Source organism: Amblyomma mixtum, chromosome 1, assembly GCF_055824585.1.
Source record: "Amblyomma mixtum isolate Tamu chromosome 1, ASM5582458v1, whole genome shotgun sequence".
NCBI classification, from domain to species: Eukaryota; Metazoa; Arthropoda; class Arachnida; order Ixodida; family Ixodidae; genus Amblyomma; species Amblyomma mixtum.
This window is the reverse complement of record NC_143012.1, coordinates 27836089-27860294: the sequence shown is the minus strand read 5'-3', so window position 1 is coordinate 27860294 and position 24206 is coordinate 27836089. Positions and strand designations below refer to the sequence as shown.

General features: G+C 48.5%; 1 protein-coding gene across 2 annotated transcripts in view; it reads right to left on the bottom strand.

Annotated features, from left to right (window-relative positions):
* LOC149365847 (uncharacterized) overlaps positions 1–6293 on the bottom strand; it is a 46037-nt gene extending 39744 nt beyond the window's left edge. For both annotated transcript variants that reach the window (XM_089546712.1, XM_089546717.1), the window contains exons 1-4: positions 6091–6293; positions 2659–3127; positions 1489–1643; positions 181–346 (exon numbers count right to left, since the gene is read on the bottom strand). In XM_089546712.1, the coding sequence (XP_089402838.1) occupies positions 181–346; positions 1489–1643; positions 2659–2999 (662 nt within the window). In that variant the 5' untranslated portion in view covers positions 3000–3127; positions 6091–6293. The remainder of the gene's footprint in view (positions 1–180; positions 347–1488; positions 1644–2658; positions 3128–6090) is intronic.
* Between the last annotated feature and the right edge of the window lie 17913 nt (positions 6294–24206).

The window sequence follows — 24206 nt, the reverse complement described above, 5'->3', positions numbered from 1 at the left end:
GTCACTGGATAAAACTTACCCAGTGAGTCTACCATTGGTTGAAGAAAAGTGACGTCACTGCCAGTATAAAGGCATCAACAGCTGCTAATGCTATCGCACTGCCAACACGTGACAGAATTAGCTGTCTCTGTAAATTTTTGTTCGTAACTTTTGATCCTCTACTGGCTCCTTGCAGCTCACCCGGCGTTGAGCAGCGCCCTCTTGAGGCTAGACTTGCCGGCGCCGGGGCATCCAATGATGTAGAGCCGAGCGCGGTACAGCGGCACACTGCCTTCGGCGCACGCCTGCTTGTAGGCTCGCACGGCGTCCGGACCCCGCGCAACCACTTCCACGGGCGTCGAGCTGCCTGCATGTTTGGGCGCACGTCATTAGACACCTTTAGCATACTGCGTTACCGTTAGCGGAGTACCGGGTACCCGCCCACCGCCAGTACACACGCGCTGATTGGTCCCGATACGGGAGGCGTACGCGCAGCTGCCAGGTACCTGGCGCCATCTGGCGTCCTCAAGGCGATCTGCGCATGCGCGCTGACGGTGCGCAGGCTCCCGGTACTCTGGGAGGGGTAACGGTAACACGGTATGTTAAAGGAGTCTAAGCGCTGTGTAAGCAACCGTATACGAATGCCTTCGCGGCAGCTAGATGTCTGCACGTCATCCAATCTTCCGCGAAAGCCATTTTTTTTAAGAGACAAGACAAGCCATGAGGAGACAGCACGCCAAACATCCCACTGTTCTAGAGACAAAGTACAGTGCGCAGAGATCAGTATCGAATTCGTATACTCTCCCAAAAGGGCAGACTTTTGCCGGGCCAGTCTTGAGGTCAGGCTGGTCAGCGCAACGGAAGCTACCTCAATGGTCTTTTGCGCTTTCTTTCCGTTTTGCGACGTACCTTGAAATAATGATTAGGGGTACGCACAGCGCCGGCTTCTCCACGGGACACTAATAAAGCAGGTAGGAAGACGATCGGGTAGACCTTACACATTCAAAACACGACCCCAATTTCTTTTTACTTCCGGTGCGAAGTTCTTGGGTCATCCCTCGAAAAGCTTTTTAACATTGGCGACTGAATGAAATTACCTCGACTCACTTAATTAAGGACGCCATCAAATTCAAGTTTCGGTTTGGTTTGGTTTATGGGGTTTAACGTCCCAAAGCGACTAAGGCTATGAGAGACGCCGTAGTGAAGGGCTCCGGAAATTTCGACCACCTGGGGTTCTTTAACGTGCACTGACATCGCACAGTACACGGGCCTCTAGAATTTCTCCTCCAAAGAAATTCCAGCCGCCGCGGCCGGGATCGAACCCGCGTCTTTCGGGTCAGCAGCCGAGCACCATAACCGTTGAGCCACCGCGGCGGCCAAATTCAAGTTTCATACCGCTCACGCGCGGGACCAGTATTTCTTGCAGTTCGTGTTTGAGAAACACCTGGCCAACCTGAGCCAACTACAGTAAACAATCTAGGAACAAGGTGATCAAGGCGTTTCCCTTACATGGGGTGACGAACTTTGCCGACACGGAGATGCCGTAGAGGTCGACGATGAGCCACAGCCGCTCCTTGACTGGCAGTCCGGAGAACAGCGCCCCCTTGTACTCGTTGTCTACGAATAGCTGAAAGTGACCCTGTGCGTTCACGTAGAAGGTGAGCCTGCAACGAAGGAAATGAACGGCAGGAAGTGACGTCACGACGCTATTTGAAATTGCATACATAAACGATGCGTCGCTGGTGCACCGTGACGCGCTTCTTACCAATACGGAATCTTACAAAGTTCAGCGAAGCCCTCGTAAGGCATTTAGTGATGACTATACCACGACAGTATGAGAACCGGCCGCGGCATATGAGCATTGGCCTGGCGCTTCGATCGGCCCAGAGATTCAAGAGACTACACAAACTACCGTAAAACCTATCTCTGAGAGTTTTGAGATATAGATCTCTGATATGCCTTTTTTTAACTTGTGATGTTCATCACTGGGAGATTAGAAGAGTAATCGTTTTACGGGTGAAAGGTAAAGCTAGAAGAAAAACAGCCAGACGTTACCAGTGGGATCCGAACCCATACTACCACCGTATTTCGTGTACTGTGGTTTACCAATTGAGCTATGTAGAACCCTGTAGACGTTACGGAGATCGTGGGTTCGAATCCCACTGGCGGCACGTGTTTTTTTTTCTTCTTCTAGCTTCTAATCGATTATATTTCAGCCATAAACTAGTTGCACATTTGGTTTCCAACTGATCAACACCACAAATTAAAAAGATATAAACATTCCCTTATGCTTTCCTTTGTTTCAGTGACCGTGGGCTTCGTTAACGTGTATGTCATAACGAGCCACTCATTCCTCCACTTTTGTCACCTTATCCCTAAAGTCACTTGAACCTTCTCATAGCCGTCCTAATCAAGTCTGTAAAGTGAGAGCTATCGCAGACGGGCACTGACGACAATGGAAAAGACATCCCTAGTGTTCTTCTCAACTTCAGTCAAGGTGAAAATAGTGCCAGCAGAAATGTTCATTCCATCGTCTATATGTACAGACACGTCCAGTTCTAAAGTGAACACAGGAGCGCGTAATGAAGTTAAACCACATCTTACCAGGGCGTCACACGAGACTGATGTCTACGCTATTGACTTTAGGCAAAGACGGTACGTGCAGTCAGCGGAACTCACTTGGAGCAGCGCGCGATCCATCGCTCGGGCAGTGGTCTGATCCAGTATCCCTGCTTGGAGGCCAAGTCGGGACAGCTGAACCGCGGCAGCGCCGTTGCGCCGCCGGTCGCCGCCGACCCCGAAGAGCCGACCACGACGGACGCGGGGTCGTGCGAGGTTAGGCCTAGTCTCAGCGCCCCCGTCCAGGACTCGTTGGACGTCAGCTGGAGGGAGAGGCGCGAGCCGACGGCCACGGGCTTGGCGCTGAACGTGATGGCGTCGCAGAATGATGCCAGCCGGGTGGCCCGCTTGCCGCCTTCGTCCACGAGCACGTTGGCCCCGTGCACGTTGTGGAAGCGCATGGCTCCGGGACCCGGTCGGCGGCGGCCTCTACTACTAGTCACCGGAAACTCCCTTCTCTCGTTCAAGACATCGTTATCCCGCCGCTCCCTCCGGCGAGCCTTCTAGGATGAAGGCCTTCGTTGCAGTCCTAAACGGAAAACAAAGGCTGATCAGGTGGGCCAGGTTTCACGTAGCTTTTCCCGAAAGGAAAGTTCACTTATAGGAACTGGCTCTAACTGAGCTTGATGGTTGTGATCGCGAGCATGCAAGTTCAGCTTATGGACGAGGACAGAGACCACGTAAAAGTACACACCATGTCAGCCATATGTGGTCCCATGCCTTCTCCGCCCTCGAACTGACTTCCTCGCAGAAAGAAATTCACGTGGCGACATTTTATATGCTCAATTCTTCTTGGTTCTCCCAACACATTTCTACTTTAGACGTCCAGCCCGTTATACATAGTAGCCGCAGGCCTGGGGCATAGTATCCTTTCATTATTATTAGGACGGCCTCAACGCACTACAGGCCTGAAACATTGCAGGAATATATTATTTGTTTGTTTTTTGGTCATCCCGCCATATTTTTATGTGTAACAGCCCAGGCGGAGGCATACTTTCAATAGTTTTGAGCAGCCTTAACCAGCGCCTCCTTTATGCGTTGCCTCAACACAGCCATTATCTGAAGTACTCAGCCGAACAGTTTGGGCTCATGTGGTAGGTAGAGGACAACAATCGGGACCTCGCCCTCATCCCAAGCTTCCTTTTCCAGGAGATGTTAGACCAGACAAGACATCCTTGTCGCAAAAACAAGAAAACAGTGTTATTGGCCTAATGATTGTTTCTATCGAGCAGCAAGAAACTCGCCAGGCGTCCTGGTCATAATAAAGCTTGCATGGCTGTAAATGAGCTGCGCGAAAGGAACAGGGACGACAAAAAAAAAACATACTCGACGAGAACTTTCACACAGCGAGTCTTCTTGCCATGGCCAAGGCTCCACACTGGATTCTGGGCCTGCTCTACACCTCTTGAAAGGTCCATGTTCCCAGGAACTTTGGCAGTTGCCTGTAACTACTGCCAAGTACGTGTTTGGGCGGAAAGAACATGCGTATCTGGATGCCAAAGGAATTCAGTGACTACATGAATGTTTGTCCACCAAGAAGAGGATTTTTCAAAGGATATGGCATACTTGCCAAAAAAGGACCAAAATTTAAAGTGGTGTTTTGATTGGGCCCTTGTGCACCCTTGGTCGTGATAACAATTAGCCCATTCATTGGTCTAATGTTTAGGGAAAATCCCAAGGCATAGTAGATTTGTAATAAAGGAGGAATAACTAATTAGAATCCACAGAAGCGCAGGCACCAGGCTGAAAAGGAAAGCTAGAGAGCTTCCACGGCAACTTCGTGTACTGTTTACATGGAGGATGACGTCACTGCTGACAAAAAGGCAAGCGCCGTAAAACTCAGCAACGACTGTACATATGCGAAGTACGACCTATTCTTGTAACCCCTCCGTAATTAGTGCCCACTGCGGTGTGCGCGAAACAGTAAACACTGGGTGGCAACCAAACAATGCTGCTTCACACTGCGCGTTTACACATATGAAAGTCACGTTCGCACCAAACACGAAAAAGGCCACGGTTGTAGAGCTCTACAGGTTGCAAACTCAGCCTTGTATATGATGTATAGAGATTCGATTGTTTCTAACCTCACCTGAGCATCAAGATCCAATTCTCACGCCAGTGAATATAATACTCTCAATGTGGTATTCGTAAAAGTCGGAGTAAAGCATTTCCGCGGAATAGCTTGTTAATTATCCAGTCCACTTATGCGTAATTTCTTTTTCCAAAACTGCGACCACAAAAAGAAATGCGCTCAGCGATGACAAGACTATAACAGGGTGCATGAAATGTGAGGAATTATTTTAACTTCTTTACTTTTTACAACACACTGGCATGAAGACAAAGGTCACGAGTAAGTGTAGCATCTTCTGACATCATCTGTGAATCATGGCTCTTGAATGACGTGCTGCGGCGTCATTGTGCCTGCATAAAAGTATCTTCGGGCATCTTCCCAATTAACTTGGGCACTAGCATTGTTATACTCGTGCAATACACCGCTGCAAGTCGCCGCAACGCCATTAAGGCTTTCATGTCATTAACGTCATTCTGCATTACGACAAAATTCTGTTCTGTGCCATGTCATGGTGCTGCACTGTCAATTCTTTTTTTTTAATTTCCACTGTACAATACTTTAGATACATACGTAGGTTATATATCAGGCCGAAAGTCGTTCGACCATTGACAGAACCGACTGCGTCTGTCATGGAAAATCAGCCATTTGATAATCCGGGCAGTCCTTGGCGGGAAACGAAGATTTAAACACCGAGTGTTTGAGTAAGCGTATTGTCTTCCGGCTAGAGGTAATCTTCAGAGCTGATTATCAAGCAAGCAAAGACGGAAAAGCAAAGATGCTCACAGGCAACAGGTAGCGACTGGTAGAACTAAGCCTAAGATTGGCATCCCTGCACTCTGCTATCAGCCGCTTTTTCACCATTGAAGTTTTTTCGCTATTTCGCTAAAGGCTGTTCTTCGTTCTGAAACATGTTAAGTATAGAAGGACAGTCTGTTATTAGGAGGAGAGGACAAATATGTTTTGGGACAAATGAGTTAACCAGGCTGTCTTTACGAACAAGGCCGTTTTCAAAGCAGCTTGGCGATTCGATCGAATATCGCTGTATCTCTACATCCTGCATGGAACATTTTGGCAAACTGTCGCAAAGCTTCCGCCGCCTATAGTAATACTCTCATTCGCCTCTGAACGTTTTTAGCTCTGAAACCAGCGTATCCTGTCTCGAATAACGCATGTAACCTGAAACGAGATATGCGGTAGGGAAACAAGGAAGGTACCCGGATGAGTCGTTTTTCCCTCTCTAGGGAACCAATCTTTCAATCTTTTCATCAATGCTTGACAAACAGGAAACAGTTCCCATTTGGGTTCGACAGAGGCAAATAAATCTTTTAGAAATAGTCGGAGATGTATCCTAGCGGAAAGAAAACTCTTCGGGAATCCCGGATAGCTCCGCGTCGCGGTTTGAAGGAATGTCGCTTCCTCACCGATTTAGACACCGTCGCCGCAGCTCGTCGCGGGGGTGGAAGGTGAAGACGCGTCGGTGCTTGGCACGCCAACTTCACATTTTGCAGCCGCGCCACCGCGAGACGGTGAGCGAAGGAAGAAAGAAAAGACGCAATAAAAACAAAGGAGCGAACGAGCGAAAAGGTCGGCGCAGTGAAACAAGAGAGCTCCCGCGCCGCGCGCGTGCCCTGCTGTTCGTTCGTACGGGGACAGGGGGAGGAGGGAGGGGGTGGGGTGTGGGGGGCGATTGGCGAAGCAGTCGAGTTCAGTGTTGTCGCTGTTTGTTGCCATGGCGATCCGATCCAGTGCGCGTGTGTCCTCGACGGTCGCTCTCCACTCCGCCGCGAATTGACTTTTGCCTTTAGAAAAATGAACGTCCTCGTCGTCCGTGCAGCGTCACGTGTCATATGCGCAGCAAAGAAAGAAAGGGAGAGGGAAACGGGCCCAAGAGACACGATTAGAATGGCGCCTGCAGAACAGATGAAGTCGCACCGTTCCGTTCGCCATAGCCAGTCGTTCACACCGAATTCGGAGGCTGATGTACTCCAAACGTGGTCCTAGACGCGTCCAAACGTGGACGTAGACGCGTGTGATAGCTGGAGAAAGTAAGGACGAGGCAATGAACTTGAGGCAGCCGTGCATGCAAGGGCGTTAATCCGGAAATCGATTTTTTCCTCCTCTTTTGCTGCACCTTTCCCCTTCCTCCCCCACTCCTGTTTAAGCGCCTAACGGCAGTCACTTGTTGCGATTACTCCTCCGTTACGACCACTCTACGCGAAGTGCAAACACAAGTGTCTCATTACCGCGAGAAAAAATCAATGCCGGAGCGAGCGAACCTACGCGGACTCTATGCGGACAGGAATAGCACATGCGTGCTATTCACTCGCTACGCGGCGCTGGTTTCTTCTGTGTTTGGTTTTTGTTGGAACTTAATGTTGGATTCAACTGACTTGCGGTTGAATTACGCTGAATACTGCTCCTTGGCATGTGTTGTCTGTTGAAAGGCGTGCATTTCTTGCACTCCATGACACCGGAAGGCGCTATCATGTAAAGTAAGATTAGAATAATGTGCGAGCCTACACTGAGGGATTTCACTTCTTTTTGGTCATGGATGTCCACCTAATAATAGTGATAATACTACTGAATGGTTATACAAAGAAACGAAAGGCGTAGTAATTGCCTCGCTCTCCTGGACACCTGGACCGCGCCGTGAAGCCTCCGGCATACCTCGGCACCAGGAGAGGTGGCTCACCTGCACTCAATTCCGCTCACTCACAATCACGCCCACTCACATCCATTCGCACGCATATCCCCTTACACTCAAATCCATTCACACTCGCTCACAGCGCGGTCATGTTCACCCACACATCCACACACCCTAATGTCCACTCACTCACACCTCCACTCGCAATCGACTCCACTCAGTCTCTACCACTCGCTTACACACACATCCACTCGCACTCATATCGACTGACAATCAGATCGACTCACACTCACGTCCACTCATATCCACTGATCACGCTCACGTTCACCCACACTCACATTCACTCATGTCCTCTCACACTACGTCCACTCAGTCACACTCACACTCGCGTCCACTCACTCAAATCCAGTCGCTCACGCTCAAGCTCACGTCCGCTCACATCCACTCACATTCACGTCCACTCATACATCCACCACTCGTTCATACGTCCTCTCACTCTATCCACTCACACTCACACAACTCACTTAAACTCACTTCCACCCACTCATACTCACCCACAATCACGTCCACACTCTCCCATCCACTCCCATCCACTCGCTCACTCAAGTTCACGTCCACCCACACTTACAACCACTGACATGCATGTACACTCACAATAGTGTTTGGCCGCCGCGGTGGCTCAGTGGCTATGGTGCTCGGCTGCTGGCCCGAAAGACGCGGGTTCGATCCCGGCCGCGGCGGATGAATTTCTTTGGAGGAGAAATTCGAGGCCCGTGTACTGTGCGATGTCAGTGCACGTTAAAGAACCCCAGGTGGTCGAAAATTCCGAAGCCCTCCACTACGGCTTCTCTCATAGCCTTAGTCGCTTTGGGACGTTAAACCCCATAAACCAAACCATAAACCAAACCAAACAATAGTGTTTGTTTATACTTAAATATTGTTTTTTTTATTTTTCGTAGATGAACTCTATAACGAAATAACTCAATGCCGAAGTTACACAGACTTCCTTGTCTCTGTTTTCTGCCAGGCGCAGCTGACTCTCTAACAAGTTAAAGTTTCCCTCTTTTTTCTGTGCCGTGTTTTGTTGAACATTGTAATGTACAACGACGATACGAACAGCATCAGTGTACTTCATCTTCGCTTTGCTTTCGTTTTTTTTTTTTGTAAAAAGTTGTATTTTAACCAGCTAAAATCATTCTCTAGGGATTGCATTGTATGTATATAAATAATAAATAAAACTCAAAGGCGAGCAGTCAACGTTCAACGACACCATGCCGTTTCTTGCCTTTCGCCTCGAAACAACAGCGTTAACAGACGATGGTAGAAATGGACACCACAAGCTCTGTACACAGCATCAGCGCCTGTGGCGTGCTTTTCTTGTTAAAAAAAAAATACGCTGTGCTGCTGCATTGTAGCCTGCTTTACCGCTGACAGACACGCGAACAATTGTGTCACGGTGAAAAAGTTTTGCAATCCTTTTAGAAATTCGGTTCGGTGTTTTCGCCATTACCCCAACCCGGTCGTTGACTTCAGTTTTGTTGGTTTGTTACCTTTTAGGAGCTACATTTCACTGCTAAGTACACAAGTGTCACTGTAGAAACGAATGAAGTTGGGAAAGTGAAAAAACTTTTTTTTTTACTTTTTCGCAAAGTTACGAAGCCGCAAAACCCCTTTTTGCGGTTGTAGTGATGTCTCCAATCTTATACTTTCACCCTAATCCCACCTAGTTTTACTTCTCCTGTTTCCTTCTTCGCTGGCTCACAATAAGAAAAATACAAAGGAAGGAATGAGACGCTCATTCCGAGTCACAAACATGTCAAACCTATACGAATATACGCTTGCGTTCCGGCGACAGGTGCCTGCACGTACGAAATAAATAAGCCCGCCATGCATCGCGTGTTGGCGTGTGCGCCTAATGTTTCCATTGTTCTTGAGGCCAGAAAAGCACCTACCTGTTGGCAGTGTGCCGCCTGTTTGCTTCGCTGTTAGAATAAAATGACGTCGGAAATAGGGAGCGGGAAAGCCAGCCACGCCTTTATCTCTTCACTCCGGCAGCGAAACAAGGGCTCTCGTTAGCTTTTATTGTTTTTTTGTCTTCTTTCTTTCTTTTCCCATTTACAGAAGATAACAGCTTCTATTGACAACACAATGGGTAAACATAACACGCATACAGGAGACGAGTTTACGGATTACGCTGCCCCGTCAACCTCGTCTGCGCACTTTTTATAAACAGAAGCCACGAATCCCATCGCCCAGTGACAGGTACTTCTAGATAGCTGCTGCGTTTTGTTTTGAACGAGCGAGTTCTGTTTTACATCTCTGTATCCGGGACACCCCCGTTTCCACGCAGGGCGAAATAGCAGGGAAGGAGGGGAGAGGCGTTCTCCATTGGTAAGCGTACTTGCCTTAGGATATCCAGCGATGCCAGAGAAGTAACCCGATGGGCACTGAACGTCCCTTGAGCGTGCTGCGGACATCCTGAACATCCACAGAACGTCCAAGGGAGTTTCAATGCCCATTGGGACTGACTGCGCTTTGAAACGAAAATGTACGTTGCAGAGACGCTACTCGGGCAAGGCAATGAGAACGGCACAAATAATGCGAAGAGAGCTAGTATACTTCGTTTTTTTTTTTTTTTTACAGCGTTGCTGTTGGCGGCTTGTTTCGTGTGCAGTTGTCCGTACGTGTCATTGTCGTCTGCCGCGTGCTCGCAGCCCCAACTGGGCAGGAATATTTAGGTGTCAGTGAATGAGGTATGTGCTATAAGACTGTGCGATATAAAACGACCGCACGCTTTCGTGCAAGGTGGTGCTCGCGAGTGTTTTCCAAACGTTGCCGAGTTTATAGAAAGGCATAGGCCTATTGCGCGTTGCTATTGCAGCAGGATAGGATAGGGCCAGGGACTGCGGAACTTCTTTTGAGTGGGGGAGCAAGCCTGTCTTTTTATTTATTTATGTATTTATTTCACATTCATTTACTTAATTTCTTTATTTGGATCATATGTTCATTTCGCGCTGTTCAAAGGTATGTATATATATATATATATATATATATATATATATATATATATATATATATATATATATATATATATATATATATATATATACATATATATACATATATATCTGTTAATGCATTAATGCATATAAAACGAATTTAAATAGGCAGCTGTAATTTCTTTGGAGGAGAAATTTTAGAGGCCCGTGTACTGTGCGATGTCAGTGCACGTTAAAGAATCCCAGGTGTTCGAAATTTCCGGAGCCGTCCACTACGGCGTCTCTCATAGCCTCAGTCGCTTTGGGACGTTAAACCCCATAAAACCAAACCAAATAGGCAGTTGTATAGCTGTACGCACAAGAAGTGGTCGATTGCATTAAAATAGTTTGTGCATAGCCCGTTTAAATTCTGCCAATCATGCTCATGAACAGACGCCAGACAGTCGACTCCTGTTGGGACATGATTGGTTTAGGTTACTCAAACGATATGCTTTACGACTGGCTACGAAGCCAGCTAGCTCGGCCCCATTGTGCTTTACGCTAAAAGAGTCCTAGAATTGAAGCGTTGCAATTGTCAGAAATCTGATCTGAGTGCAAGCAGTTGGAAACTGGGGAGGGAGGGAGGGAGGGAGGGAGGGAGGGAGGGAGGGAGGGAGGGAGGGAGGGGGTATGGTATTGTAAAGGCCGTTGTACGATCGTTTTTGGACGGATCCGCCAGCGAGCGAACCGCTCGCTTTCGGCCTTCCCTCGGGCGTGGGGCGGAATTGGTGTTGTACGATCATTTTGGAGCTGGCGGACGAGGCGGATGGTTTAAAGCGTTCCGATTGGCGCGCCCGGGATTGCCGTCTGTCCAATAGCATGCTCCTGTTGGCAACCTAGACGGCGCGAAAACGTGGTCTTTCTTTGCTCCTCGGCGACCGGCACCTAGGCTGAACTTCGGCATAGCCATGGCGTGCCGAAGTTCAGCCGGCAACAGGACGAAGAACTTTGCACACGCAAAGGTAACGCCACGCGGCGAACCACGGAGATGCGAACCGGTTTCAAAGTGAATCGTCTCGTGGGTTGATGCCTTGATTCCCCGCTGTGCCCGCGCATTGAGCCGCTGCGAAAGAGCTTCCGTACTACTGGGGCACGTGATGGAAGGCGAAGAAACGGGCGCATGTACAGTATGGTAGCACTCGAAATTAAGGCAGGCTGTGACCTGTGCATTTCCGCGTGAGCGAATTCGGAAGCACATATTTGCGGAATCTGTAACGCGTACCAATCCCACGGATGCCGGGATGGATGCGCGCAATGTCAAGACCGCATACTAGGGGTATTTAAAATGAATAATGTCAAATTTTCAGAAAGGAATGCTGCGACGGTCATACAATGACAAAGGATAACAAATTAACTGACAAAAGAGATTATGACGTCTGCATTTATTGGGAGAAGCCCAAAAAACAACTAAGACAGGTGGAAAATGACATTATGGAGGAACATGTACCAGTGAACAGCCTCAAGAGGGAACAGTTATTGATGGATGAACTGAGGGGGCTAATTAGAAGCACTGTCCCCATAATGGGACAGAGGTGTGAAAAGGCCCAGGAAAGTACCTGAAGGCATTCCTGAGGTTATAATTGAAAATCAGGATTAATGATAGCCATCATGGGTGAACTGCTGACACTTACTGGGAATTCTTGTATGCAGTGCTGTACAGTTGGATACTAATTACCGCACATGCATTTGAGCATTGATCTTGCATAGTGATGGAAATGGGGCAATAGCTGCTGGGTGGTAACTGGCAAAGGCCAGCATTCTGAAGTAAGAAATAGTACGTGCAGCATGCACTCCATACATGCGTATACACAGTGGTTCCTGCACTCTGTCGTTTGTTGCCACAAAATTGTTGCATAGGGTTCTCTGTGCTGCTGAATGATAGCAGTGATGTCGGGTGAATATGACTGTTATTATTTTCAACTGGTAACCGTCTGTGCAATCAAACACATGCTTTTAGTGAGTTTCCATTGTTTGCAGAAGCAAACCTACATCCATCTTGAGTGGAGTACTTTAACACAGACGTTGGCTACCTACCTACAACATAACTGCAAGTAAAAAAATAATGGTGCATTTCATGACAATTGTTTGCTGGATTTGAGGATGGTGACCTTGTGGAACACACATCAGACATCTGAACAAGATGAAATTGCTGTGACTGAAATTTTATGATTCTGGTTCACATACCGCGTACCTCATGTATAGTAGGATAAAACTTAAAAGAAACAGCAGTTGTTAGCACTCGGTCATGGCCCGAGGCATCCTGTATTACTCCACTAACCAATAACAGTAAATAAAATAAGTTGTTCGATGTTTGACTTTATTAATCTATCCAGGTATCAGAATTCTAGAGCTTATCATTTTTTCTTGTAATAAGCTTCTTATGGTAGTATACAATAAAAGTTTTAACAGCGGACTACTTTTTTTGGCGCGGAAGAATTCTGTGCGGCGGTCCAGATGGCAAAGCTTCACTGCAGACTTAAATTGAATCTGACTATAGTGTTCGGTGATAACATGTTCTGACAGCCAAAAACCAAAACTGAACATTGGTTGTTGACTGAGCTTAGATGCCAATTCAATGCAAACAAAAATATTTGTTTTAGGAATAGATACGCATAGTTAACATGAAACAAAAAGAGACAACCCGCAACAAACACCTCACTGATACTGCCAACTGTCCAAAGTGATATCACGAACAGTGTATGCTGGACTGTCCTACACAAGAGGGGACGTAGAGCAGATGTCTCTGTGTGCTCTTAGATAAAAGGGAATAGTACCAAGGCTTAGTCCATGCTACTGCTTCTGACGTCAAGGTGACCTTGACAAGATTGGTTGTTGCATCTGTAGAGAGGGCATCTGCTGCTGCTGATGTGGACTGCTTGTTCACAGCCTTTAACAATGCTCTTTCATAGAACGTTAAAGAACCCCAGGTGGTCGAAATTTCCGGAGCCCTCCACTACGGCGTCTCTCATAGCCTTAGTCGCTTTGGGACGTTAAACCCCATAAACCAAACCAAACCAGATCATTTTTGCCCAGCTTGGTTCTTCAGCTGTGGGAAATCCAGCATCACCTGTATATCATTCTTCTTGTGTCCCTGTTCACTCCTGCCGCACTTCAACTCTATCCACATCATAGAATGTGTGGTCAAATGACATCAAACACGCCACTGTCTCTCATTAAAGAAAAGGTGTATGTGTATGTGTGTATTATGTATGCATGAAAAAATCAGCATATTTTAGCATGTTACCATCAGATATGAATGCATCTATACATGAGGAAATTACAATGTTCCCAACCTTTACTAATATGGAAGATCAGTGTTAACTGCAGGTGTTTACAATATCACATCACAGAAAAATGACGACGCAATAATACTGATTTCTTTTCTGATTTTTTTTCGTCATGTTTTTCACACCATTACGAAAATTGAAATAGAAATACCACTCAGTGGCTTCAAAGCGGATATGGTGCGCATCACTGAACTAAAGTGCACGCTTTTGTTCTGCAGTGACAGTGGGCAGGCCGCTTCCTTTTACCAGTGCTTCCTGAGGTGACATTGCAGTGAACATTGTGCAAACCAGTATGCAGCATAGTAAACAAGTGTGGAAAGTTCTGTTGAGAGCCAATCAATGTTGACATGCACAGAAACAAGGTGGCGTATTGTGCGTATGACCACAAAGCGTTCTTAACTGTCCCATGAATTTAAAACAAAGTGGTTGGAGTAAGTACACTGGCCTAGAGGTTAAGGAAATGCAAGAACCGATTTGGAAAGTTTACATAGCAAATATTGGCGGAGACTAGGATATAATGCTTTGTATAGTCAAGGGAACGGGAACTGCTTCATATTTTGCAGTTACCTCAAGCAAACACAATCATATCAAGCAGAATGCGAAAAAGTTAATTTTCAGAAATAAGAGCTATGATGTCTCAGGGCAGAATGAATTGAAAAATAAGCCATTGAAGTATGTGTGGGCCATAGATGCTTAAGTTCTCCAGTAAAGCTCTACAGCAATCTTGAAGGTACGTCCTTTCTGATCAGTAAAAAATAATATGAGAAATTTTAAGGGCAACTCTGATTCCCAAAGCAGCAAGCAAAAGAGAGAATCTGTATTTGTTAATCGATATCCGCACCACTTGTTATATATAGAATAATGTCGTACTAGTTACTAATTACCAATTTCTTAGCAAAATATCCTTATTCCACTGCCAGTCTGGGTTGCAAGGAAACGAATTAACTGAGCCATCAGTAGTCATAAGGAAGTTGGAAAAAAACCAAGTTGAAGTCAGGCCGAAGGATGATGAAGAAAAACAGAAAGGCAGTGATGACTTTTGTCTTTTATTGCTATCTCTTTGCTGCAATCTGATGATGAGAGCTTTTAAGCTGAACCAATTGCCCAGTTAATACTATCCTTAGTACATGTGACTATATACAAGTTACATGCATAAGCATACAGATGTATAATTCTCACTGAGCCACATCATGAAGTCAGTGTGTTGCTCAGCTGAGCAGAACAGACAAGCACAAAGAGAAGCCTGGTCAACAACAGGTGGGTGCACTAATGCATGTTTAGCTTTGCAGTCGGCGAATGTAGGTAGCTAAAGCTAGCTTGTGCAAAGTTAGCCCAAATGCTACTATTGTGTAAATCTGCCCCGATATAGTTTGAAATAAATTATGAACAAAGTTCTCAATGAACACGTTATGTATAAGAGAGCATTGTACTGGTTTGCCGAGGTGACCGAGTGACTGAGCACTATATCAGATCTATTTGTTTTCATATTTATCACACCTCAGTGGTCCTAAATGACATTATATTAGTAGCGAGCTTTAAAATGGTGTGCCAGGTAGGAGCTCAGTGAGTTCGTAATTTATAGCACTATTTCTGTAGTAACCACTTCGCAGGACAGTAAGATACACAGCCTTGTGGGATGCAAGACCGTTACAGCCTTCTGTGGCACGAACAAAAACGAATCTTGAAATTCAGTGGCATATGAGCTAAACGAGGCACAAGAGTGTTAGTGCACCTAGTGCACGAGAGACTACAAGTTGGGACTGATTAGTTGGGGACGTGTTGGTAAGGAGCAAAAAAAACCTGCATAAGATGAAGACATTCAAATATGCACTTTTGGTGCTGTCACACTGGACCTTCAAAAATGGCCCGAGAAAATAAAACAAGCGGCTCAGGACTGAACTAATTCAAGGATTCTAGTTAAGTTAGATTTGTGCCATGTGCCATTAGAATACCCAAGTTGATGACACACAGGGGAATTGAATGCAAGTAACTTGGAAGATGGTGATACTAACAACACGTCATGGTGTAAATATCCTAGGTTGTGGGTGGGTGTATGAGGATTATTAGGTATTTGAACCAGTATACAGTGAATATACCTTTATCGGAAGGCCTTATAAGTTGGCAAAATGTAATGCTGACAATAAAAAAACAATATTACTGCATTCTTAGTAACATTAGCAAACAGGACAATCTAGGGCATGCTAATTGTTGTTTTGAACAACTGAAATGCTGGTATTGATTGCAATATGGCACATACCATATGGCTGTCATTGAAGGCATATGACAAAACACTGAAGGGACGGTAATAATGCAAGTAATGAAAAGCTGAGGCCCAAAGGAGTGCCTTGGCGGACGTCCGAGATTGCAGGAAAAGGCAAGATACATAAGAATTGGCAAGGGAAATCTGCCGAAGGCCGGCTGTTTAAGCTTGGATCCAGTTTAGAGCTATTGGATGCAAGTTAAAGCACGAGAAAACCAGCCTCACATAAATAGGGGAAATGCATGCTTTTTCAAAGCAAAGAACAAAAGCATCATAGGGGGATGTTGCAGTCAAGGTGCATGTCGTGAAGAACAAGAAAAAGTTGGCTATTGCAGAAATGTCTTTGTTGTGTCCCCTTATTGTTTTTGTGTGTGTGCGCCCTCGCATCCTCCTCCTAACGACCACTCGCATCCTCCTCCTAACGACCACTCGCATCCTCCTCCTAACGACCACTTGCCCCTCGTCGCACGCTGTCGCCAGATTCCCCCCCATGGTGCGCCCCCGCATCCTCCTCCTGTTTTGGGAAGCCACTCCCTCCCGTGGACGCTTCTCCGCTCCCTCCTTTCTTCGGGCGGCCAGTTCGGCTCCTGCCTCGGTCGACGCTGGTCGCACCCTCATCGGCTTTAAATAAACGAAGTCTTAAAGTACCGTGTGCGTCTTTCGCTGCATTCAACACAGCGACCGGACACGACAGTGGCGACGAGAAAGTGGATTCGACCCGCGCTACGCAACGCTATTGACAAGCCATGGCTACGCGAGGGTTTCCCAATCAGATACCAGAATTCAACGGCTCATCGTGGTCATCGTGGGTTGGACGCCTTCAGTTCTACTTTGAAGCTAACAACATCACAGACCCAGCCTTGAAGAGGGCCAACCTGCTGACGCTGTGCGGGGAGCAGACCTACGATACTGTCTGCGCCCTTATTCAGCCAAGCACACCAGCGGCAGTGTCTTACGACGACATCGTAAAAGCGCTGCAAAAGCACTACGACCCAAGACCATCCGAGGTCTACAGCCGGGCTCGCTTCCAACGACGAGATCAACTGGGAGGAGAAACTGTGAGCGCCTACGTAGCCGCGCTCAAGAAGCTCGCTGCCGACTGCAATTTTGGAACGCTGTCGACAACAGCTACCGGGCAGGAGGGAGACGCAGCTTCTTCTGCTAACACCACCATGCTTCCCTTGGACGTGATGTTACGCGACAGATTTGTGTGCGGACTGAGTGACGAGTCACTGCAGCAGCGCCTGTTCGCTGAGAAGGACCTCACATTCAGCAAAGCTTACGACATCGCCGTTCGAGCGGAGAGCGCCGGTCACCAGCAGAGAGGGATTCGCCGGAACACCGAGCCGGTACACCAGACAAGCAACCAGGTGCGCAAGCCTTCTGTTGTTGTAAAATCGGTCAAAAAGGCACAACGCTGCTGGCGGTGTGACGACCAACACAACCCCCAGGGATGTCGATTCCAGTCAGCCACGTGTAATTTTTGCCACAAGCGAGGGCATATCGAAAGAGCATGCATTACGAAACGGAGACTTGCCAAGATAAAGTCACCTTCCCAGCCTAATCACAGCGTCAACGCCTCAGAGAATACGCCGCTATCTGATCTCCATGGAACAACATCAGCAACACCATCTGTGTTGTACGACCTGAACACCATGAATCTCGGCACGCGACCGAAGATTTTTACAGAAGTAAGCGTACATCACCAGCTGATTAAGTTCGAGGTGGACTCCGGCGCAGCCTGTACTCTGATCAGTGAGGACACGTTCCGAACTTCATGGCCATCTGACGCACCAGCCCTGCAACAAGACGACACGCACCTGCGAACGTGGTCAGGACAGAATCTGCCACTATTGGGCTCTGCCAACGTGCAGGTTAACTACAACGGCCAGACCCATACGCTACCTCTGCTTGTTGTGAAGGGCACAGGATCAAGCCTTCTAGGGAGAAACTGGTTTTCTCCACTAGGCGTGATGATATGCGGCATACACCAGACGCCGAGCCAGAACATGGTTGAGCAACTCCAAGAGAAATACGAAAGAGTATTCTCGGAAGAGATTCCAGGAAACGAAGGGCCCCCGGTCACACTGGAGTTGTTGGACAACGCGCAACCCAAATTTCTGAAGGCCAGGCCGGTGCCGTTTGCTCTCCGAGATTCAGTTGAAAAAGAGTTGGACAAACTGGAGCAGCAAGGTGTCATCGAGCCGACGCAGCATTCAGAATGGGCCACACCACTTGTCGTAGTTCGCAAGAAGAACGGAACCATACGCCTCTGCGGAGACTACCGGAGCACCGTCAATCTTGCGACTAAAGCGTCCTCTTACCCGCTACCGACACCTGAAGAAGTATTCAGTGTACTGCGTGGCGCAAGAGTCTTCAGCACATTGGACCTCACCCAGGCGTATCAGCAGCTGAAGGTGAGCGAGTCAACTGCTGAATTATTGGCAATTAACACACTGAAAGGCTTGTACAAAGTCAAGCGACTGCCTTTTGGCGTAGCTGCAGCCCCGGCCATATTTCAAAAATTCATGGAGACAGTGCTTCAGGGCATCCCAGGAGTTTGTGTCTACCTTGACGATGTCATCATCAGTGGCACTTCCACTGAAGAGCATGCAGTGCGCCTAGAGCTCGTTCTCGAAAGGCTAGCAAACGCTAATTTGTGCATAAGCAAATCGAAGTGCTGTTTTGCGGTGCCAGAGGTGCAATTTCTGGGACACCGAATTGATGCGGAAGGCATTCACCCTACCGAGGACAAAGTGCGAGCGATCACAGAAGCACGAGCTCCAACAAACAAGCAGGAGCTACAGGCTTTTCTCGGACTCTTGACGTTCTACGACCGGTTCTTGGAACAAAGAGCTACCGTGGCCAACGACTTATACCAACTCCTTCGGAAAGATGTGACATGGACATGGTCGCCACGCCATCAGCAGTCATTCGATGCCCTGAAAGACCTGATTCGAAGATGTACAGTCCTCCGCCACTACGACGAAAGGAAGCCTCTGCTTTTGGCTTGCGACGCATCACCGTACGGAGTCGGCGCGGTTCTATCGCAAACTGACGAGCAAGGAAGGGAAGCTCCCATCGCCTTCGCCTCACGTACGTTGTCGCAAGCAGAACGCAACTACGCGCAACTTGACAAAGAAGGGCTAGCCATCGTCTACGCGGCGACACATTTTCACCAGTACATTGCCGGCCGGAAGGTGACCTTTATAACCGATCACCGACCGCTATTGGGCATTCTGGGACCACAAAGGCCTATGCCACCAACTTTGTCTCCGCGAATGACACGTTGGTGCATCAAACTCTCAGCGTACGACTACGCTCTGGTCTACCGCAATGGGAGTAAACATCAAAACGCCGATGCGCTAAGCCGTCTGCCACTAGACGCAACTGTTGACGAACCATTTCCACCAGGAGACGTTCTGATGTTCGAAGCACTGCCAGAACCTCCGCTTACAGCAGGCACAGTTGCAGCATCTACGCAGAAGTGCGCAGCTCTCCGGCTAGTTTACACAGCTGTTCAACAAGGCAACGTGCATAAACTCAAAGGGGACAACTTCGACGCTTACCGCAGGCGAGCTACAGAGTTGAGCACCCATCGCGGCTGCATCATATTTGGGTCCCGAGTTGTGATGCCGAGAGAACTACGCGCACAAGCTATGTCTCTCATCCACGCCGGACATCGGGGCATCGTTGCAATGAAAAAGTGTGCCAGAAGCTACATGTGGTGGCCTGGCATTGACAACGACATCGAAACAGTGGTGCGAGAATGCAAGCCTTGCCAGAGCAGCCGGAGCGCCCCGCCGAAAGCTCCTGTCCCAGAATGGGAAAAGCCAGACACACCATGGCACACACTGCACATTGATTTTGCAGGACCAATTGAGGGCTGCACTTTCCTTGTGGTCGTAGATGCCTACACAAAGTGGCTTGAGATAAGGCAAATGGGACAGACGACTTCGGAAGCAGTCATTGACAACCTCCGATCACTATTTGCAACGTTCGGCCTGCCGCGCAAGGTAGTGTCGGACAACGGAACACCGTTTGTGTCTGCGGAGATCCTCAAGTTTTATCGCGACAACGGGATCTCATCAGTTACATCGGCCCCCTACCACCCAGCGACAAACGGACAAGCCGAGCGCTACGTAGCCGAGCTAAAACGCGCCCTTGAAAGAGATCAGACAGGCTCGCTGCAGCGCCGCCTTGCGCGCTTTCTCTTCAAGCAGCACACGACGGTTCAGAGCACAACAGGCGAGACCCCCTCGAAAATGATGTTCGAGCGTGAAATGCGAACCCAGCTCACAGCCATCCTCCCCGAGCCAAAGGCAGAGACGTTCCGGGAAGAAAAAGCAATTCCGCGCTGCGGCACGCTTAATGAGGGGCAGCGCGTCCTCGCCCGACAGTTTCTGAAAAAGCCACGCTGGGAGGAAGCTACAATTGTCAGACGCATAGGCCTGCGCTCTTGGCTCGTCAACATACATGGCACAGTAGCACGCCGACATCTCAACCAGCTGCGTAGATTTACGACGCCGTCTGAGAGCTGTCCGCCAGCGGAGAGAACACGTGCACCATCTTCCCACATAGCCTGGCACCTCTTCCCGGAAGAAGAGACTTCGCCCAGGACAGACCTAGGAGACACAGCGAACAACAGCCAGCCTACAAGTGTTTCTCCCCCGAGCGCACAAAGCCAGCGCGCCTCCACGCGTGAGCGCCGACCCCCTGCACGATACCAGGCAACTTTCTAAGGGGGAAGGAAGTGTTGTGTCCCCTTATTGCTTTTGTGTGTGTGCGCCCTCGCATCCTCCTCCTAACGACCACTCGCATCCTCCTCCTAACGACCACTCGCATCCTCCTCCTAACGACCACTTGCCCCTCGTCGCACGCTGTCGCCAGATGCCCCCCCATGGTGCGCCCCCGCATCCTCCTCCTGTTTTGGGAAGCCACTCCCTCCCGTGGACGCTTCTCCGCTCCCTCCTTTCTTCGGGCGGCCAGTTCGGCTCCTGCCTCGGTCGACGCTGGTCGCACCCTCATCGGCTTTAAATAAACGAAGTCTTAAAGTACCGTGTGCGTCTTTCGCTGCATTCAACACAGCGACCGGACACGACAGTCTTCTAAAAGCTTGCCGATTTGAATCAAACAACTTAATGGGCCAAAACAATCTAGCAGGGTCAAGAGTATGAAATGTGTTTGGTGATTTGCAGCACATGCCAATAACACAAATAGGGCCATAGGTGCTGGGTGATGAAGGATTAAAAACAGAGGGGCCAGGCTATAATAAGGCAGGAAGCTATCTGTACAGCATGCACTAGATATGCCTATACAACCTACTTCCTCTCCCGTTGTTGCTTTCCGTAAATTTCACAGAACTTGATCATAGCGTACTGTGGGGTGCACCGGTGGCAAGTTGGCATGTCGAAACTGTGCTAAGGGACGACAACAGAGCAAGAATTGCTACGCTGTGCAGTGATGTTACCATCGTCTTTGTTCCTAGCGTAGCTTTACCAGCTCCACAGGGCTTATTTTGCAGTCTGCAAGTAGTCATGTCTGTAGCAAGCAGTCACAGGCAAATGAAGGTGGAAGCAGACAGACATATGCAAGTGCATCGACAAGATCTTCTCAAAGCTTCGAGGATGGCTTGTTAAACAAAGTGCTGCGGCTGACCCAGGAAGCACCGCTGAACAACCACTTAACACCAATAAGGCCGATTTCGCAAGCAGCTCTGCAACAATAGCATTGCGAACACATCCAGTTTCGTACCACTGATCCCCGGATCGAAAAGGACCATGAGCAAAATCAACAACAGACACTGTCATTGCCTATGAGGTGCTTCAAGACCACTGTATTTTTCTGATTGCAGTGGAAACCAACATCCCACTTAAACTGAATACTGCCAAGCATTTGTCAATATTGACTTTACACTGCTAAGCAAAAAGAGAAAAAAAGCAATGGCAAAGGTTTTCTCAATATTTTTTTCTTCTTTTTCATCAAGACTCGTTATGCTCAACTTGCTCTGTGGTCAGTTTTGATTGCATAAGCTGCTGCCACACTTTTTTTTTTCTGCGCTACATCAATTCAAATGCTCATGAAAACAGACTTATGAGTTGGCACATATTAGAGATTTGTACACTGTCAATCAGTCGTGATTCAAAAGCGGCAATGATTCTTGTTTCCATGTTACAACCTAAACCGAAATGGCTAGCGGAAGTCTTCAGTCACCCATTCATCACGCCGATATGTTTATTGCAGGCAAATGTGCGCACAGCCGGCAGGAAATAAAAAGAAATGACGCTCCCGAAGTTACATTTGCACTGCACCGATGTTTTCACACAGGTTACACAGTTTCTCCGGCGAGTCGTAACCCGAGCACCCATCATCACAAAACGTACTGAATGGAGCACCAAAGCGCAGAGGATGGCGACATCGCTGTTGTCGCCGCAAAACAATCCTACGGCCGTGCAGCCAAGCTCGCGTCGCGTCACGTCGCACACACGGCAATTCTCAAGCACAGTGCCAACACGAATCGCGAACAAAATGGTAACGAATGCGTAGCCAGCAACAACGTCGTGTGCACGCTTCGGTCGCGATCACTGCAACCATCGCAACGAATGCGACTAGCTGCACAACGCCACGTTCATTTCAGCATTCCGAAAGCACGGCGTGCGTAGTGAGCTCTCGAAGGTGCACATTTCACTGCCTTGATGTAAAAGCACTCGCTTCGATCGCAATCACTTTCACAACGCGGACACTAGTCACTGTGCTAGGCAGCTCATGCACCCACAGAAGTTCACCGTGAGCAGCTTTTGCTCGCCGCTGTGCGTGATGATCCTCGCAGGAATTAGGAACGCTTGCAGCAACCACAAACAGCTCCATATAAACACTTCGTGACACCGCCAACGCGTAGGTCTTGCGTCGGTTTGAAGAGGCGCTCTGTCAACTACATCAGCGTCGATTACAACTCGGGAAACTGTCGCTGCTCGCCGCTGCTGCACGCGGAGAAGTTCGCAGTCGCTCTGAACACTCGTAATATCAACACGTGGCCAATATAGTACGCCTCGCGGCATAGGTGCCACCACTACAGCCACGACCTATGCCTCGCTCCCCAGTTCAGTCGACGGACGGCCATCTTGCCCGGCAGGAGCGGATGCCTACGTCACGTAAAAAGCAGCCAATCGCTGCAATTCGGTCGCCGGGCGGTTCGCTCGTCCGCCCCAAAGTTGAAGTTCACCAACTTTCCTTTCGCCTGCCGAACGGGGCGAATGCCTATTGTCTGGTCGTTCGGTCCGCCAGTCCGCCTGCCTGGCGGATCCGCTCAAAAGCGATCGTACAGAGGGCGAGCCTGAAATCGAACACCGAAACGGGCCAACGACGTGCCCTGAGGGGGGGGGGGGGGGGGGGGGGGCGGGAAGAGGCGCCCCGTAAAACGAAAGTACACGTTGTTGGCGGGAGTCAGACCCTATGGTCAGACTGGCTCCTCTCCCTCCCCTGAAACGCTCCCCTGAAAAACGGGGGAGAATTTATTATCTTTTCCCTTTCCCTTTTCCCCGTGCAGCTGGGTGCCGCTAAAAAGCGCTCGTGGTGCCCGTCGCGTCCACTACTTTGGGGAGTCATCACAAGGGGCGACCATCCCTTCTATCCCACACACCATCCCACACACACCACTGTTTTGTTGTCCCATGATATGATATGATAGGATATATCACTGTCGAAAATTTGCCACCTTAAGGGCGTATTTTCATGTCTATAACTCGCAACCATGCCCCCGGAAAAGAAAGTGTGTGCAAAGTACGACTTGTCGCACTCGTAGCTCTTCCCGTTCAGTTACAAATAGAAAAGAAAGCGAGATATTGACCTGTGATCAGGATGGGCACTGGGACTGGCATGGCCTGCCATGAGCACACTATAGCTGGCAGCCTTCCAGGCCACAAGAACTGGTGCAAGGAGTGGCATCAGGCAAGTAAACCTACCACAGCTTTGGTTGAGAGTGGTGACAGAGCGTCTTGCCAAAGTCTTCAAGCTCAAAACTGCCTTTTTCCGTGTCTAGTCGGAGATCCTTGTCCTTCATCAAAGGGAAAAAAAAAATGAATCATAAGCGTCACTTGAGTTCTACGAAGGTCAGGGGGCGAACCTTTCAGTAAGCCTTGCTAGGACTCTAGTTGGACTGGCGCCATCATTGAATTTATGTACAGCTGAACCTCGCTATGGCGAAGTTGAAGGGGCCTTACGACTATTTCGTTATAGCCGTAGCTTCGTTACACACCGTGTTGACCTAGCTTCCAAGGGAAATGTTCATTCCTTCATTATATCCACTATT